The 18,338-nt window shown below is 42.8% G+C and overlaps 1 protein-coding gene across 3 annotated transcripts in view; it reads left to right on the top strand.

Annotated features, from left to right (window-relative positions):
* The first annotated feature begins 3,165 nt into the window (after positions 1–3,165).
* Positions 3,166–18,338, top strand: part of GOSR1 (golgi SNAP receptor complex member 1) — a 77,115-nt gene continuing 61,942 nt past the window's right edge. Inside the window, exons 1-3 of one of the 3 annotated variants that reach the window (XM_020963246.2) lie at positions 3,166–3,266; positions 9,048–9,162; positions 17,940–18,027. In XM_020963246.2, coding sequence (XP_020818905.1) covers positions 3,236–3,266; positions 9,048–9,162; positions 17,940–18,027 — 234 coding nt within the window. In that variant the 5' untranslated portion in view covers positions 3,166–3,235. Of the gene's footprint in view, positions 3,267–9,047; positions 9,169–17,939; positions 18,028–18,338 lie in introns of all 3 variants that reach the window. The other 2 variants (XM_020963245.2, XM_020963247.2) reach the window with 2 other exon arrangements.

Genomic DNA, 18,338 nt, shown 5'->3' with positions numbered 1-18,338 from the left:
ATTACCTGCTGTTATTCATGTCTGGGGCAGCTATGTGGTGCGCTAGATATAGTACGGGGCCTGAAATCAAGAAAACTTATTTTCCGGAGTTCAAATCCAGCCTCAGACATGTACTAGTTGTGTGACCTTGGACTGGCCACAACCCCATTTGCCTCAGTTTCCTCATCTGCAAAATGAGCTGGAGAAGGAAATGGCAGACCACTCCAGTATCTTTGCCAAGAAGACCCCAAATGGGGTCACGAAGAGTCGGATGTGACAGGAAAATAATTGAATGACAACAAATGATCACATCTAGCACATATTTCAAATAGGCCATTAGTGGCTTATTTTAATGCTGCAAGTGTTCCCAAATTCATCTGTGTGGCCTTCCCACATGCCAATCTCAATCCCTCCATGCCATTTGTAAGTTGTGGCCAAAAGAGTTTGTCACCTGCTGGACAGCCCAGCCCTCTTCATTCATTTACATTAGCTGGTTCTTGAATGGCTTGTACAGTCCATCTCTGGGCCTGTACTGGCACCTTGTTAGGGACTTACCAGAGTTGTGCTGGCCTTGAGCTCACTTCTGTGCCATGATGAAGTCTCCGTGACCATTTGTTTGGGATTGCTTTTTTAAAAAAAATTTAACGTAGATGCCTCATTTCTAACTTATAGAGTCATGGTTGATATTGTTTAGAGAGGTAGGGGTGCCACTTTGGGATCTTTCCATTCGTTGTCCCATGTCTGAAGCTCATTGAATCTCCATGTATTCCACTTAAGGAAGGCAGTATAGAAGGGGCAGGCTGCTGGGAAGTGGGTAGGTTAGCATACATGGAATGAAAGCAACCCGTTTTATGTGAAAAGGGATACAGAAGATGGTCCTCTATTGAGAGAAGTTAGATTGGCTTAAATAACATGATGGTAGCTGTCGGTGAAAGAGGTTAAGTAGAAGTGAAGTCTATCATTAGGGGCCTTGAAGCCAGAAGCACAAAGCCAGACAGCTCAAAAGCAATGGGTGCTTGAAGCCATAGCAGCGGGCAGAGCTGGAGCCAAAGCAAAGGTAGTGCTTCTGAGCTGGGGATTTCTGAAGGTGAGACAAACTACTGACTCTCAGAGGGTGTAAGAGCTTTGTGAGCAAGGAAGCTAAGGGTATTCAATCTGAAGGGGTGGTAATACGGACATTAATGCCATGGAACGATCGAGCAAAGCCCCCGCAAGAGATCTGAGAATGTCTCCTCTCTCTTTAAAGACGTGGGGGACTATGGATATAAACACTATATAGAGTAGAGGATATGGTCAGTGCATGAATTAGTTTTGCTGAGAGGAAAGAGGGTGGGAGGAGAGGGAGACAGGAAGGTGGAAGGATAGTATGCCACACCACATATTCTAGTAACAGAAAGAAGAGAACCAGAGTGAAAGTCATCTCTCCCTTTAGGTTCTAAGTGGGCGGCTTTTCCTAGTGTACTGACCTTTTGCCATGGTCATGTGGCCCAAGGGACCAATGAATCATACCAAAGTGCCAAGTCATTCAAGCACTGATTCAGCACATGTGGTTGACCCAAGGGAAGCGGCCCAAAGGAGCTTGCTTCATCTCTAAGCTTGCTCTAGGGGATGCCCTCTCCTTCCAACACACACTTTGTAAGGTGGGAGCCAAGGTCCTTTGCTGACAGGGAGGGGGAAGCAGATGATGTAGGAGGTTAGAGGGGAGAAAAGAAGGTTTAGAAGAGTAGGGAGAATAATGGTCGATCAGGGAAGAATAAAATGATGCTCCTGCAGCAGTGAGGGCCCAGTTTGATATTAGATAAGATACATTTGTAGTGAACTACTCAGCATGAATGGCTCAGACACAGAGGAGTAAAAATGATGAAGACAGGTGAGGGAGGTAATGATAGGACAAGGGGACAAAGAATTCATACTCATAGGGTGGTTGGACTGGCTAATCATTGGGTTAACACTGAAAGGAGAAAAGGATGAGGAGAGCAGGGGTGAGATATGGGGAGAACAGGGAGGAGGTAAAGTGATGGGAGGCTGGCCATGAAGACAAAGAAAAACAAGACAGAAGGAGAGAGATTCTTGGGGAAGCTTTGGTCAAGGAGAATTTCAGAGTTCTGGGACATTCAATAAACATTTACTGAATGCCTACTATACGCCAACAGTTAACAGTTAGAGCAAGGGTATGACCATTGCATATGGTGGAGGTAGAGGGAAGATGAAGGTCTCGGGAATTTAAGTGGTTGATGACCTTGGAGACCAGGATGTTCAAGGGAAGATCAACATGTGTTTATGGGGGGCAGGGAAGGATTCCCTGATTATACCCATTACTGGTGTATGTTGAGGCATCAAAGTAGAAAGAGGAATGGGTTGGAGGTCGCTCACATCCCTGCCTTGGACACTTAGGACACGGGGTTGTGGACCAAGAGCTGGAAGGGACCTTAGGGTCATTCAGTCCACCCTACTAGTAGCTATTTACTAGCTACACAATTTTGGGTAATCATTTAATGTCTAGGAACTTCACACAACTCCCAAGACTTGACAGATTTTGCAAAGGAAGTCACAGATCTTTCTTTCAGCCTGAGAACACAACATGGGAATGGGGGATAAGGAATGGACCTGTGATTTCATCGATGCAGGAGGCTCCTGAGGAGGGAGGGCCTCTACTAAGGCAGAGAGCATATTTTCTGTTCTTTATGGTGCTGACCAGAGGTGACCTACATAGGGTCACACAGCTAACAAGTATCAGGCTGGGTAGGTCTCTTTGGCTCTGAAGCCAGCCCTCATGAGATCATCGATTTAGAGCTGGATGGCCGTAGAGTCTAACCACCTCCTTTTACAGATGAGGAAACTGAGGCACTGATGGGTGACTTGCCCAGGGCCACACAGCTATTAGGGAAGGAGTCAAAACCAGGGCCTCCTGCCTTCATTCCCAGCCTTCCTAGATTTGCAGCAAGGGACCTGAGGCTCTGGGGAAAAAAAAGGTGTGGGAAACGTGGGGGGGCGGGGGGGGGGAGGCTGGGACACACAGCCCGAGGCTTCCCTGGGTCCAAAGTGCGAAGTACAATCCGAAGGGCCGTCCCTGTTCACAGGATGCAGATTCCCCCACCCCACCGCGAGGTGGCGGTGCCTTCGGAGGCTCGCCTATCCCATCGGCCCCAGCGCGGGCCAGCGGGGCTGAGCCGATGAGGGCGGTGGGGCGGAAGCGACGCTCTGGCCTTCTTCCTCTTCAGTGCTCCCCGGCCCCGGCTGACGTTGGACAACAGAGATGGCGGCAGGAACCAGCAACTACTGGGAAGGTGAGAGAGTGACGACCGGGGCCGGGGGGCCATAGGACCCTCAGAGGAGGAGAGGAGGGTGGGGGGCCGTGAGGAAAGCGGGCGCCCCGGAGGGGTTGGGCTCCGGAGCGGGGGGGGGGGGGGGGCGGGGATGCGGCTCTCGGAGAGGGCGGGGGAGAGGCCTCGGTCCGGAGCTGGAGGGCGGGGGGGCCACCGGCAAGCTGGGGGGGCCTGGGGGCGGGCGGACGGGGCGGCTGCCGAGCCTCCTGCGCTTCCGTCATTCCTTCCTCTTTCCCTCCTTCCTTCTTGCCTTCCTTCCTCCCTCCCTCCCTCCCTCCATTTTTTCCTTCTTCCCTTCCTCCTTCCTTCCTCTTTACCTCCTTCCTTCCTCCCTCTTTCCTCCTTCTCTCCCTTCCTTCCATCTTCCCTCCTTCCTTCCTCCTTCTTTCCTCCTTTCGCTTCTTCCTTCCCTCTCTTCTTCCCTTCCTTCTCTCACTTCTTTCTTCCTTTTTCATTCCTCTGGCCCTTATTTCCTTCCTTCCTTATTTTCTCCCTTCCTTCCTTTTTCCCTCTCTTCCTTCATCTCTTCCGTCATCTCTCCCTCTTCCATCATCTCTCCCTCTTCCCCTCTTCCCTTCCTTCCTCTCTTTCCCCCTTTCTTCCATCCAAAAGTCAGTGGAGACTGTTTTCTGACTTTTTTTACCCTCTCCCCACACGCATTATCTTATTTTGAGAAAACTTTATTTTAAATCTCACAGGCAGAATAAATCACAGCTCATTGTAGTATCATAGTATCCCATGTGTATAGAGCTGGAAAGGCCCTCAGATGCCTTCTAGTGACTAAACCCCCCTCCTTTTTACAGATAAGGAAACTGAGGCCCAGAAGGGCTGAGTGACTTTGGATCCTAGATGTAGAGCTGGAAGGGATCTCAGAGGCCATGCCAGTCAGCCCTTTTATTTAGCAAATGAGGAAACTGAGGTTCAGGGGGTGTCAGTGGCTTGCCAAAAAGGTAAAACTCATCAGAGATAAAATTGGAATCCAGGGCCTCTGACTCAAGTCATTGATTTTAAAGCCTTTGAAGATTGACACACACACACACACAAATTGAGCCTTTGTATCTGTTTTCCTGCACAGTGTGTGGAACTTAGTTCTTCTAAGTGCTTATGAAACCTTTTCTTTCACTCTTTCATTTATCTGCCTAACTCTTTGATGAAGAGTCCGTGCTCTGGATTTCCTTTATCTCTTCATTTTTTTCTGTTGCTCTTCACAGAATCTGTGGGAATTGGGTGTGTATAAGCATGTTTTTCACACCAGTATTGGCCTTTTTGTCTGGAAAATTAATTTTCATGGATTTAAAACTGGAAGGGGCTCAGTTTTTCAACTGCAAAGTGAGGGGGTTGAACTAGGAGGCCTCTTAGGTCCATTATGACTCATGATCAGGGTCTCAACTTAGGTTCAGGAAACTTGTTTCTTTAGAAATATTTTGTTAATTGTATTTCAGTATGATTGGCTTTCTTTGTAACCCCATATATTTTATTGCATTTTTTCAAAATTATGATTCTGAGAAGGATGGAATCCATGATCTAAAAAAGGTGAAGAACTCTTGCTTTAGATCTATGATTTTTGAAACTGAGAACCATAGTATGGCTTCCCAAGGATTGGAACTGAGGGCCTTTGACTCCAAATCTAGTGCTGTTTCCCCTGCACCACATTACTGCCTGAGAGGCAGAGGGACACGGTCTTGGAATCATGAAGATCTGGGTTCAGGTCCCTGTCAGTCAGCAGTTCTGGTCCATATCTTCCCTTGAGTTCACCACGGGGGGGGGGGTCTGTGCAATGTTCGAGGGTCCTTCCATTCTTTCCCTGACATCTGGATAATACATACTCAATACGGTAGTGCTCACACTGTCAGCCTGTTGTCTCTTGCCCACTATATATAACCAGCCCATCTTTTTCCATCAGCTTCCCACCCCAATCCTCATTGAGTCCACAAACAGGTAAAAAAAAAGGGGGTTATGATACTAGTAATGCCCACCTGAAGAGCCCATTCTGAGGACATGGCAAGATGATGATATAAATAAATCTTTCTGACTCCGAGCTGGCACTCTTCCCATTGGACCCTGCTGCTTCTCTTTTTTATCATCATCATTATAGATAATAGAATACTATTTTTGGCCATCTTCATGAAATCTGATTGAAGAAGGGTTTGCAGAGCCTTATACTCAGTGTTTTCTATCAAGAAGCAGCAACTTCTTAAGCTTTAATGAAGTGTTTTAAAACTACTTAGGAAAAAAAGCTATTTTAGAACACGCATCAAAGTGCCTTTTTGAAGACTGTGCTAGTGAAGAAGCACTTTTAGCTGACGTGTGTTTTTAGTGTCATTTATGAGGTGATCTTTTTTAAAATTTTTGGTGCATTGTGCTATTGCTTTGGCCATTGGGGATAATTCATATATTACTAATACATGTTAGAATTTACTGAAATATGAGTCTTTAGGCATTGTTTGTCTTTTTAATTTTGACCCTTCTATATGTTCACTTACTAAACAACAATGAGAAGCAGAAGGCCTACTTAGGGAGTTTCCAGGAGCTTGTTTTACTCATTCATTCATTTATTCAGAGAAAACCTGTAGATTTCTCTTATTTTGCTCCTTGTTTTCTTCTTTCTTTGTGCATATAAATTCCTCAACAGATCTCACATTTTTTAATGTAATGCATTGTGTAATATAACTACACCCAATTTCATCAGAGCATTTAGGGGAAAAAAGTTTCAGCCTCTTCCAAAAATTGCTTCTACTAAATCCGCTCTTTAAGGTGTAATTTCTATCTCTGCAAATTAGCAATGTCACTTTTTTAAAAAGCAGAAGCAGTTCAGTCAACAAGTCACTAATTCAGTAAAGAACGTGCCTTTGTGTTGGTTTCTGACTTGAGAAAGGATTATGACACATACCTTCTCAAATCAAAGACTTTATTTCTTATCTTTTGCTGAAAACAGCATCATGCTTGTCAGACCGAGGCGTTCCTATCATTGGATTCTGAGTGGAAGAGCCCTTGTCACAGATCTTGTGTTCCTCTGGGCGCCTCTTTCTTTCAACTCTGTACCCCAGACGTCATTCTTTGCTTTCTTTTGGCTTGTTCGGACACCTAGTGTTCTGCAGGTTGTGAGGATCAGCTCAGCACAGTCTAGCAGGCTTTGGATACACAACAGAAGTGAGACTTATTCCTCCATCACTCTTCCTCCTTGGCACTAAAGCGAGGTCTTAGGAAAGAGCATGAGAAGCAGTGTGTCATACATGGTCTTGGAGCCAGGAAGACCTAGGTTGGCACTAAGTCATGGCCTCTCAGCTGTTGAGGTAATTCTCTTCAATGGCAGCAACAGTGCTGACCTGCATTGGAAGAGGGTGTTTCCTCTATCGGTAGAACCGTCTTTTCTCTGAAGGAACCTGATATTTAAGTGGGGTTGGCTTCAGGTTGATGATTAAATGTAGCTGGATTTAGTGTTGAGATTTGTCTCAGGTGTAAGTCTGATGCTGAAGTATCTGCTTTATTGCATTGCTTCTACATGGAAGGGTAATCATTTTGTAAGAGCAGTGGCTCACTTGTTCTGTCAAAGGCAATTAGAGTCATGACTTTATTCTAAAAGAGTTTTGCTGTTTAGGTTATTATAGTAGTGGGTCAGAGCTGCTTTGACCTACCGAGATTCCAAGTTTTTGAACTACTCAAATTCTAACAGCTTAAAACTTGGAATGGTTTGTCTCCTTTTCTCTCCTGGTCCTCCTACCCATCTGACCTCTCCTCTTGCTGGGTCCGGCTCATACCTGCTAACCATGGGTGTCCCAGAGGGCTCTGTCCTGGTCCTTTTCTTCTCCCTCTTTACTATTCTGCCTGCTGATATCATTGGCTCCCATGGATTCAGTTATCTCTATCCAGCCCATATCTTTCTGCTGACCTTCAGTCTCATATCTCTAACTATCTATTAATCATCTTCAATTAGATGTTCTTTAGCCATCTTAAACTCAGCATGTCCAGAACTGAGCTCACTGTCTTTCCCCCCCAAACCCTTTCCTCTTTCTAACTTCTCTGTTGCAGTCGAGGGTACCAGCGATCCCTCCAGTCATCCGGGCTTGTAACCTACTCAGTTTCTTTCCCCACCATCCGCGCCATCTATTCAAAGGCCTTTTGGTTGAATCTTTGTAACTTCTCTCTCTCAGCTGACACTGTCACCACCCTGATGCAGGCTCTCATCCCCTGGACTCTTGCAGTAGCTTGCTGGTTGTTCTGTCCATACTCAGCTGTCAAAGTGACCTTCCTAAAGTGCAGGTCTATGTCATTCCCCCTACTCTGTAAAATCCAGTGGCCCTCTGTCACTTCCAGGATCAAATATAAAATCCTCATTTGGTATTCGAAACCCTTTATAACCTGACCAAAATCTTTCCAGTTTTCTTATACCTTGAACCCCATTGTGACCCTGCAGTCCAGTGACACTGGCCTCTTTTGCTGTTCCTCAAACAAGATACTCCATTTTCTGTCTCTGCATTTCACCCTTCAATGCTGTTTCCTTCTGAAATGATCTCCAAGTTATCCTGTATGTGTCATGTAGGTTAGTTGTTAGCATGTCAACTCTCCTATTAGACTTGTGAGCTCATTGACAGCAGGAATTCTCTTTTGTCTGTCTTTGTACACCAACACCTACAGCACAATTCCTGACACATAGTAGGTGTTTAATAAATATTTACTGACTGACTTTTCAGAATAGAAACTTTGTACTTTGATGTTTTTAGATGTATTTGCAAAACCACTTAAATTTTTAAGGGACAAAACAAATTTTTATAAATGAACTGTAGGGTATTTGCCAAGTGTGTACATATATTTTACTTTGGTTTTTTTTTTTTAACAGTACCTGGCATAAAACAGGTGTTTTAAAATATTTGATTAATTGGTTATAAACTTTATTCACTATGATTATGGATGTTTAAAATATTTCTTAATAAGGATTTGCTGGATGCATTGATCTACAAGGATTTATTACTTGCCTGTTATGTGCTAGAAGCTATTTGGGGCACATGTTTCCTCCCCGCAAGGGACCTACAGTTTATTTGGGGAGAAAAACCTAAAGCTAATTAAAAAATGAATAATATAAGGGCAGTATTTGCTAAATTGTATGGTAGAGACTCAAGTCCTTATGAAATTAATTTCAGAGATGCTAATTATAAGTGACAGGGTCTGCTTAAACTCAAGTATACAGGATAAAGTGACCATAGAAGAGGACTAATTTAGTAGTTGCCTAAAATGTAGACCAATTAGGCCGTTGTTTCCTTAATCACATTTTAAATTAAAAAAAAAAAGATTGATTTTATTATCTTTAGTTCCTTCCTTTGAAATTTTTTTTTACTAGAAGAAAGGACGCAAGCATTTTTAAGCATGTACTGTGTGCTAGGAATTGTGCTTAGCTGTTTGCATTTGATTCTCATAATAACTCTGGGAAGGTAGGTGTTCTGATAATTCCCATTTTACAGTTGAGGAAACTGAGGCAGACAAAGGTTATGTGATTTGCTCAGGGTCACATGGGTAGTACGTATCAAGGCCAGATTTGAATTCAAGTCTTTCTGACTCTAGTGCAAGTGCTCTATCTACTGGACCATCTAACTGGGGAAAAGAATGACTATTCCAGTCACATGTCTTCATAGTTTGAAGATATACTCAGTGTTTCAGTTCTCCAAAAAACCAAATATTTTAGTCATATCATTTTGTACTTTTACTAATAACTCTCCATTATTATTTGCTTTTCAAATTCTGTTAAAGATCTCCGGAAACAGGCCCGACAGCTTGAAAATGAACTTGATCTGAAACTGGTTTCCTTCAGTAAACTGTGCACAAGTTATAGTCACAGTAATGCCCGAGATGGAAGACGCGACAGGTATAGGTACTACCAAAATCTCTCTTTTGCCTTACATTGTTTAATATGTTTTACGTTTTTGCTTTAAACAAAACAAAATATTTACTTCTTTATGGTTTAGATTTTATTAGTTCACATTCAGTCTGTCCTTCTTGAATTTATTTTCTTTTTAGTAATTCATTAAAAGCATTTCTTTGAATCCTCAAAGGTTTTGCATTAGGGAAAATTTGTGTGCAGGGCTTGTGACAGTGTAGGTAGAGAAATGCCAGTGCTTAAGAGTGTGGAATTTGGAGAAGAGCTAGATGGCACGGTGGGTAGAACACTGGCCCTGAAATCAGGAGGACCTGAGTTCAAATCCGGCCTCAGACCAAACACTCGATGCTTATTAGCTGTGTGACCCTAGGCAAGTCACTTAATCCCAATTGCCTTGAAAAAAAAAAAGAGTATGGAATTTGATTGAAAGATGGAGTTCCAAGGGGTGGAGCCAAGATGGCAGCGTGAAAGCAGTGACTTGCTTGAGTTCTCCCCCAAACCCCTCCAAATACCCATAAAAAAATGGCTCTAAACAAATTCTAAAGCAACAGAACCCACAAAAAGACAGAGTAAAACAAATTTCCAGCCCAAGACAGCCTGGATGGTTGATCGGAAAGGCATATTGCGCCGGGCGTGCAGAGGAGCACAGGCCACAGCGAACCTAGAGCAGGCCTCAGAGGACTGAATTACAGGCAGCTGTGGTGGCTTCCAGACTCCTCAATCACAAACACCAAAGACAACTTAGAAGGTCAGTGGGAAAAGTCTGTTTTTGTGGTGAAAGAAGAGCTAGGTCAGAGCCAGTTCCAGAGCGCAGAGCACGGGTGCTGGGGCGGTGGCTGTGTCCTGAGCTTCTGGCCCACAGACTGAGGGGGAATCAGGTGGCTGATCAGAGGGGGACTGCAGGGATCTCTTTGCTGGTGCTGAGGCAGGAATCTCTTGCTTTGCCTGTGCTTGGATCCGGGTCACAGTTCTGGATGGCGGTCCTGGGATGAGGAGGAGTGCTGGCGCGGTGGAGCTTGTGGTGGCAGTGGAGAGGAAACCCTCCTTACAGTTCCAAGAGAGAAAAGACTGCTTGTGGCCGGTCACTCAGAGACCAGAGCTCAGGCCAGGAAAAGAGTAAACACCTCAACCCTTATCATACCACCTTGGAAGAACTGAAAATTTACAGGTCCCTACAGGTATCTCTGAAAACAGCTATACAAACCCCCGAAGCTTGGGACAGTACATTCACCGCATTGGAAGCAGACTTTTACCTTAACAAAGAGTTTAAAACTCAAGTAGTTGGCTGGGATCATGAGCAAACCTCAAAAAGAGTCAGACTATAATCTTACTTTGGTGAAAAGAAGATCAAAATACAACCAGAAGAAGACAACAAAGTCAAAGCTCCACATCCAAAGCCTCCAAGAAAAATATGAATCAGTCCAGGCCTTGGAAGAGCTCAAAAGGGATTTTGAGAAGCAAGTAAGGGAAGTAGAGGAAAAACTGGGAAGAGAAATGAAAGTGATGCAAGAAAATCATGAAAAACAAGTCAACAGCTTGCTAAAGGAGACCCAAAAAAATACTGAAGAAAATAACACCTTAAAAAATAGCCTAACCCAAATGGCAAAAGAGGTCCAAAAAGCCAATGAGGAGAAAATGCCCTAAAAAGAAAATTGGCCAAATGGAAAAGGAAGTCCAAAAGCTTACTGAAGAAAATACTTCCTTAAAAATTAGAATAGAGCAATTGGAAGATAGTGACTTTATGAGAAATCAAGACAGTAGAACAAATCCAAAAGAATGAAAAATTAGAAAACAATGTGAAATATCTCATTGGAAAAACAACTGACCTGGAAAATAGATCCAGGAGAGAGAATTTAAAAATTATTGGACTATCTGAAAGCCATGATCAAAAAAAGAGCCTAGACATCATCTTTCAAGAAATTATCAAGGAAAACTGCCCTGATATTTAGAACCAGAGGGCAAAATAGAAATTGAAAGAATCCACAGATCTCCTCCTGAAAGAGATCCCCAAAGGAAAACTCCTAGGAATATTGTAGCCAAATTCCAGAGTTCCCAGGTCAAGGAGAAAATATTACAAGCTGCCAGAAAGAAACAGAATTCAAGTATGTGGAAACACAATCAGGATAACACAAGATTTAGCAGCTTCTACATTAAGGACCAGGGCATGGAATATAATATTCCAGAGGCCAAAGGAGATAGGATTACAACCAAGAATCACCTACCCAGCAAAACTGAGTATAATCCTTCAGGGGAAAAAATGGTCATTCAGTGAAATAGAGGACTTTCAAGCATTCTTGATGAAAAGACCAGAGCTGAATAGAAAATTTGACTTTCAAATACAAGACTCAAGTGGAACATGAAGAGGTAAACAGGAAAGAGAGATCATAAGAGACTTACTAAGATTGAACTGTTTACATTCCTGCATGGAAAGATGATATTTATAACTCATGAGACCTTTGTCAGTATTAGGGTAGTTGGAAAAAAATTATATGTATGTATAGGTAGATAGATAGATAGATAGATAGATAGATAGATAGATAGATAGATAGATAGAGGGCACAGGGTGAGTTGAAGATGAAGGGGTCATATCTGGAGAATAAAATTAAGGGATGAGAGAGGATGATACTCGGAGAAGAAGAAAGGGAGAGGTAGAATGGGGTAAATTATCTCACAAAAAAACCAAACAAACCAGAAAAGAAAAGTCTCTTACAGTGGAGGGGAAGCAGGGGAAGGTGAGAGGGAATGAGGAAATCTTATTCTCACAGGATTTGGCTTAAGGAGGGAATAACATACACATTCAATTTGGTATGGAAACTGTCTTACCCTACAGGAAAATAGGGGGAGAAGGGGACAAGAGAGCAGGGGAATAATAGAGAGGAGGGCAGATTGGGAAAGGAGTAATCAGAAGGAAGTATTTCTGAGGAGGGACAGGGTCAAAAGAAAGAATAGAATAAATGGGGGGGGGCGCGGATAGGATTAAGGGAAATAGAGTTAGTTTTTCACAACATGTCTAATATGGAAGCGTTTTGCATAACCGCATATGTATGGCCTGTATTGACTTGCTTGCCTTTTCAGTGAGGGTGGGAGGAAGGGAGAACATTTGGAACCCAAAGTTTTTAAAAATACATGTTTAAAAAAAATGTTTTCACATGCAACTGAGAAATAAGAAATACAAGAAATGAGGTACAGAAATCTGTCCTGCCCTACAGGAAAATAGAAGGGGAAGGGGATAAGAGAAGGGGTGGGAGAAATAGAAGGGAGGGCGACTAGGGGAAGGGCTATTCAGAATGCATGCCATCGTGGGGTGGGGGAGGGGCAAGATGGGGTGAAAATATGGAATTCAAAATCTTGTGTAAGTAAATGTTGAAAACTAAAAATAAATTTATATTAAAAAAAAGAAAGATGGAATTCCTCCTTCAGGCAGAATAAGGCTGTGTATCAGTCTAGTCTGTAGATTTCCTTTCTTTTTCCCTTAGAAATGTTTTACTGATTTTTTTTTAACATCATTGTCATTTCCCATGGATAACCCTTCTGTCCTCTGCCCTGATAGAGCCGTCCTCTATAATAAATAAGTATAATTAAGGGAACCAAATCAATGCATTGGCCGTGTTTGAAAATACATTCCTTATTCCATGCCCTTAGTCTACTGCTCCTTGCCAAGAGGTGGGGGCCAGTCGTCAGCATTAGTCTTCTGAATTGTCCGTTTTTAGGAAGGATCTATCCTTACTCAAAGCAAACATACTGTGCTCTTTCCATGGACTTAGAAATCACAGAGTTTTCAGGCAGGTAGTAAGGGGGCTCTGGGACCATCTGGTCCACCCCATAGAAGAAAGGGACTCCCACTGTAACATGCCTGACAAGTGGTTGGCCAGCCTCTGTTTGGAGCCCTCCTTTGAGGGAAACTGCTCCCTGCTAACATGGCCTATCCACTGGGGGACAGCTCCACTTTTTAAGAGGTTCTTCCTGGCATCAGACCTAAATTTTCCTCTTCATGACTTCCGCCTGTTGCATCTGGTTCTACCTTCTGGGGTCTAACTGGACGGCTCTCTTCCCTCCTGTATGACAGCCCTTCAAATACTGAAGACAGCTATCCTGTACACCCTGGGTCTTTCATGCTCCAGACTAAACATGCCCAGTTCCTTCAACTGGCCTTCTGGTGATAATGCACTCACAAAGCTTTTCACAGCCCTTGCTGCTCTTCTGTGGACACTGCCTAGCTTATCAATATGCTTCTTAAAATGTAGCATCCAGAGTTGAATACGGTACTCCAGGAGAAGCCTAATGAAGTCTGTCTAGTAGGATTCTCCCTTTTCCTGGAAGCCATCCTCTTCTTCATGCAGCTAAAGTCTCACTAGCTTTGGGGGCTGCCCCATCACACTGCTGACTCTTATCAGACTTTCAGTCCACTAAAGCCCCCAGATCTTTTTCAGAATAACTGCCCTTTCCACATGTCCTCCATTTTACACTTGAGTAGTTGATTTTTTTGTGTGTGTTCAAATGCAAGAATTTTCCATTTATCCTTGTTGAATTTCATCTTATGTTCAGTCCAGTGTTTCTCAAGTTCTTTTTGGACCTTGCCTCTGGCATCCATTAGGTTAGCTCTCCCTCCCAGTTCTGCATCATTTCTAGATTTGATGAGCCTCTGTCCATTTAGTGCTATGGCTGAAGGCATCTTATGCCTCTGTCCAGGTCATGAATAAAAATGATGAATAGCACGAGGCTGAGTGCAGATCCCTGGAGCCATCCTAACCATTTTCAGCTTTTCTTTGAGTCTTGTCATTTAACCAGTTGTGGATCCATCTAAACTTCTTGTCAGCTAGTCCACTTATCCCTATCTTCTCAACAAGAATAGCGTGAGATGGTTTATTAAAAGCTTTGCTAAAAAGCTAAGTGAACGCTAACCATCGCATACCCTCATTACAGTTTAGCAGTCCTGTCAGAAAAGGAAATGAAGTTAATCTGGCCTGACCTGCCCTAGATGGAGCCAAGTTGGCTCTGTCATCACTGTGGCTTTCTTTTGTAGCTGTTCACCAACCATCTCTTTAATGGTGCCAGGCCCATCTCCAGTCCTCCTGATCTATATCTGACTGCTGGGGCTTCGGAGGAGAAAGTGAGGCTGGTGACTTTGCACGGCCCTCCCTCACTTAAATCCAATTCACTTTTAAGTCATGGAATCACCTCCAGAATGAAAGACAAACAACAGCTTTAATGAAGTGATCTGGAATTTTATCAGGAGTGGCCTAGAGTTTTCAGATTTTGTACTCGTCCTGTTTTTGAAAATTGGGACATTTACGCTTCTCAAATTTTGTAGGCCCTCTCCTGCTTTCCATGATCTTTCACATGTCACTGACTCTTAACTCAGCTGTGCACTTAAATGTGGGTCCTGAAGGGATGGGCCCAGTGACTTGGGTTCAAGGGCAGCCGAGTTTTCTCACCATCTTCTTACTTGTATTCTACATCAACTCTAGCTCAGTCATTTCTAGGGTAAAAGTCATTCTTCTTTGCAGAGAAAACAGAAAAGGAATTGGACAACTCTGCCATCTCTCTGTTGCCAGCTGTCTTCCTCCCACCCACCCTGAGCCGAGGTCCTCTCCCTTCTTGGAACCATCTCCTCCTTCTCTCTGGGCAGCCAGAGAAAAGGTGCCTTTGTGTTGTCTTAGAGTTGTCCTGACGTGCTGTTATCCTCTTTGTTGGAATACTGGAACTCTTCTGTGGCTGAGCTGTTGGGAGAGGAACCTTGCCATCCCCTTTCTGGCTTTGGGCACCTGTTTGGTTTGGGTGTTAAGGTGTTTTTCAGACATTTTAGCCAGTGCTCCATTTTGCCTCTGTAGCGTAAGTATTCATTTTTAGTAGGTGTCTATAGGTTATATTGGCATTCTTGTGCATTATTGTTAAAACATAACCAAACTCAGAAATTTGTTTCTTGTATGGTTATTAGAAATATGACAGTCATGTGTACTTTTGGAAAGTGAATTTCTAACAATGCTCAGATTTGTTGTCCTTTAACTAGTTTCTTTATTGGGATGGATTATATGTCAGGAAAAGTGCATTTAAGGTTCAGTAATATGAAGAAACCCCCACTGTAATGTCATTTGGTCACTCAATCAGTTGTTCCGTGGAATTAATGGACCCTCTGAGACACTGCTTCAGCTAAGACTGTCTTTTTCATGGAACCAGTAAATAGAGTTGTTTGGAATATTCTGATGTAGGTAGCAGTTCTGAAGTAATAACTTGAGGGGCCCTAAAGTAACTTAGCATACTATAGACTTCACTGAGGCTCACTGCTCTGTGTCTTCATGGGCACTTAACCAGAATGAACATAGTGAAAAGACTGTGATGTCTTCCTTTCTAATAGGGAGCTGTATTTATGCCAGGAAATAAGTTATCCCTGAATTAGTTCTTATATTTGACTCTGCAGGACTACATGTAAAATTCTTTTATCTCTTAATTATCAGCTGATACTCTGCTATAGTGCTTTATTTAAGTTTTTCTGAGCTTTAAAATGATTTATTTAAAATTTAAAATGACATATAGTAAAATCTCAGTGTAGCTGCTCAGGAGTAATTGCCTTGAAAGCATCCTCATATAAAGATTGAAGCAGAGTGCAAATTTCTTTGTAGAGTTAGCAGAAAATGATTTTTTTTAAAAGCCAAGGCTTTGGTCCAGTTTGGAAGTCCAGTCTGAAACATCTGTTGGCTCCCCATATTGAAGGCTGTCCCTGAATACTGCTACTGTGACAAAATTTGGAATGGCTGTTTTTTTTCCCTCCAGGAATATTTTTCCATGTTGGCTGGCACCTTAAGCTGTGGGGCTCTTGGCACATCTATGGCATATAGGTTGGTTCTTGGTTCCCTTTTTTGAGGCCTGTGTGCCCTGCTGAGTAATGGTTCCTGTCAGTGGCTATTGGCAGTTCTCTAATCCTCATAGTTTGTTGCTTTTTTCTACACCTTAGGGCTCCAGGGCACTGTGCTGAGCTCTAGGAATAGGAAGAAAGGTAAACACAGTCCCTGCCATCAAGGAGCTCTTGTACTATTGGGAGGCACTGTGTAAATTAGGAATTAGGGAGGAGCTATGAGCTATGCATGGCAGGGGGCGAGGGGTGTGTGAGGGGCCTGGTGGTGGTGCAGTATTTGGAGGGAAGTTGCTAAGAGCTATAGGTTCCTGCAGAAGGTGGGATTTGAGCCGACCCTTGAAGGACGCCTGGGGGGCCAGTGAGAAGGGGCAGAGTGAGGAGCAGCCAGGAAGCCAGGGTCTCTGCATGGAGGGGAGTCAAATGTGAGAAGACTGGAAAGGAAGGAAAGGGCCAAGTCATGAAGGGCTTTAAATGGCAAACAGAGAATTTTAGATTTGATTCTAAGGAGCCCCTGGACTTTATTGACCGGTGGGTATAGAGGTGCATGTTTGGCGTGGTAGGGAGGATTGCTACGATGAGAACCTTGGTCGGCAGACGAGTTATTTTGTCTAGACCTGTGAATTCTTTGGGGTAGAGAACTTCTAGCATAGAAACTCATTCTGCCAATGCATAAGAGTTGCTTTGTAGCATTAAGAGTTTAAATGACTTGCCTAGGTTTACATAGCTAGTATATACTGGAGGCAGGGCTCAAACCTTTGTCTTCCTGCCTCCGATGGCCCCTTGCCCATTTTATGCTTAAAAACAGTTCTCCATTCTTACTTGAGAACCTTCTAAACCTCTTGCCACCCCTCATCTCTTTTGGCATCAACTTTGTTTATTTCATATCTTGTTGGTAACTTGTCACTTGGCCATGGAAAGGATGTAGACTTGAGAATGAACTGTTTAAAAATTTACTAAAACTTTAGGTTTTATTATTATTATTGTTGTTATTATTATTATTATTTTGGCTAGGCAGTGGGGTTAAGTGACTTGCCCAGGGTCACACAGCTAGTAAAGTGTTATGTGTCTGAGGCCGAATTTGAACTCAAGTCCTCCAGAGTCCAGGGTCGGTGCTCTATCCATTGTGCCACCTAGCTGCCCCAGAGATTTTTTTAAAGGAGGAAACAGACCCAGAGATAGAGAGTGATTTGCCTGAGGTACACAAGTAGCTAATGGTGGAGCTCAGTATAAAACCTGGGTCACCAGATATCTGGTTTTATGTTCTTTCCATCACTCTGTATTCATTCTTAAAATCTGGAAATTTGTCTTTTGCAAACTATTTTAGGAATAAGGAAGTGATTTCCTATTTATGTTCAGATTTAACTTTCACTTGTTTCTTTTTTGGGATAGAGCATGTATCAGATTAAATGTGTTAAAGAGATCGTTATTGCTATTTGTTTTGTTCCTTTAGAAACCAATAAAACATTACTTTTCTGAGTACTTGAGTTAACATGATTTGCATCTTGTTTGCACAGTTTAATTTTGTAGAATTTTTTGTTTCTTTGAAGCCAGAGTTGAACTAGATATTGCCATGGCTTTAGTTATTTCCTGGCTTTGCAAATGTTGAAAATTTTAAGTTTTTCTTTTAAGTGGTTTTATAATACATATTGACTGTTGACAAATGAGTGAGAATCTTTTTAGATTATGGCTAAAATTTGCATAGATTTGCGTTGGATTTATTCAGAGTTCAGAAGTCAAAGTATTGTGGTGTAAGTTAGGTATGAGTCTTATGGAAAAAGCTAATTTAGAAAATTTAGTTCAAAAGAAAAAGAGCACATTACAGTAATTATGCTTGAGTTCTTTGTAAACTGTTATTATATAACTTGGCTGGTACCGGAAGTAATGGGTTCCCTTTAATTTAATATTGCTTTAGTTCTGACACAACACCCCTTTTAAACGGATCAAGCCAAGACAGAATGTTTGAAACAATGGCTGTGGAAATTGAGCAGCTCTTGGCAAGGGTAAGTGCTATTTAAAATCGTCTTATCTTTTTTTTTCTGATAGCAAGTTAGCCATTTATTGTATTACTTCAGACAGGTGACATTTGCTGCAGTTGTTGCCAGCTTTCCCATTGCCATGTTAGATTTTTTTTTATGTGTTAACGTTGGATGACAGTGACCTAACTCCATCCGCCTCCCTCTCCCCATGTGTTACCCCTGTTTCCTGCGCTGTGGCATGTAGTAGAGAGGGCAGACAGAGAAGCAGTGTGACTTTGGTGCCATGGGTCTGTTCACATATTCTGAAATGCCTCGTTTAACGCCCTGTCCTTTTG

This window comes from Phascolarctos cinereus, unplaced genomic scaffold, assembly GCF_003287225.1.
Source record: "Phascolarctos cinereus isolate Bilbo 61053 unplaced genomic scaffold, phaCin_HiC Scaffold_5;HRSCAF=322, whole genome shotgun sequence".
Classification (NCBI taxonomy): domain Eukaryota; kingdom Metazoa; phylum Chordata; class Mammalia; order Diprotodontia; family Phascolarctidae; genus Phascolarctos; species Phascolarctos cinereus.
The sequence above is the reverse complement of the archived record's forward strand: the minus strand, read 5'-3'. Positions and strand labels throughout refer to the sequence as shown.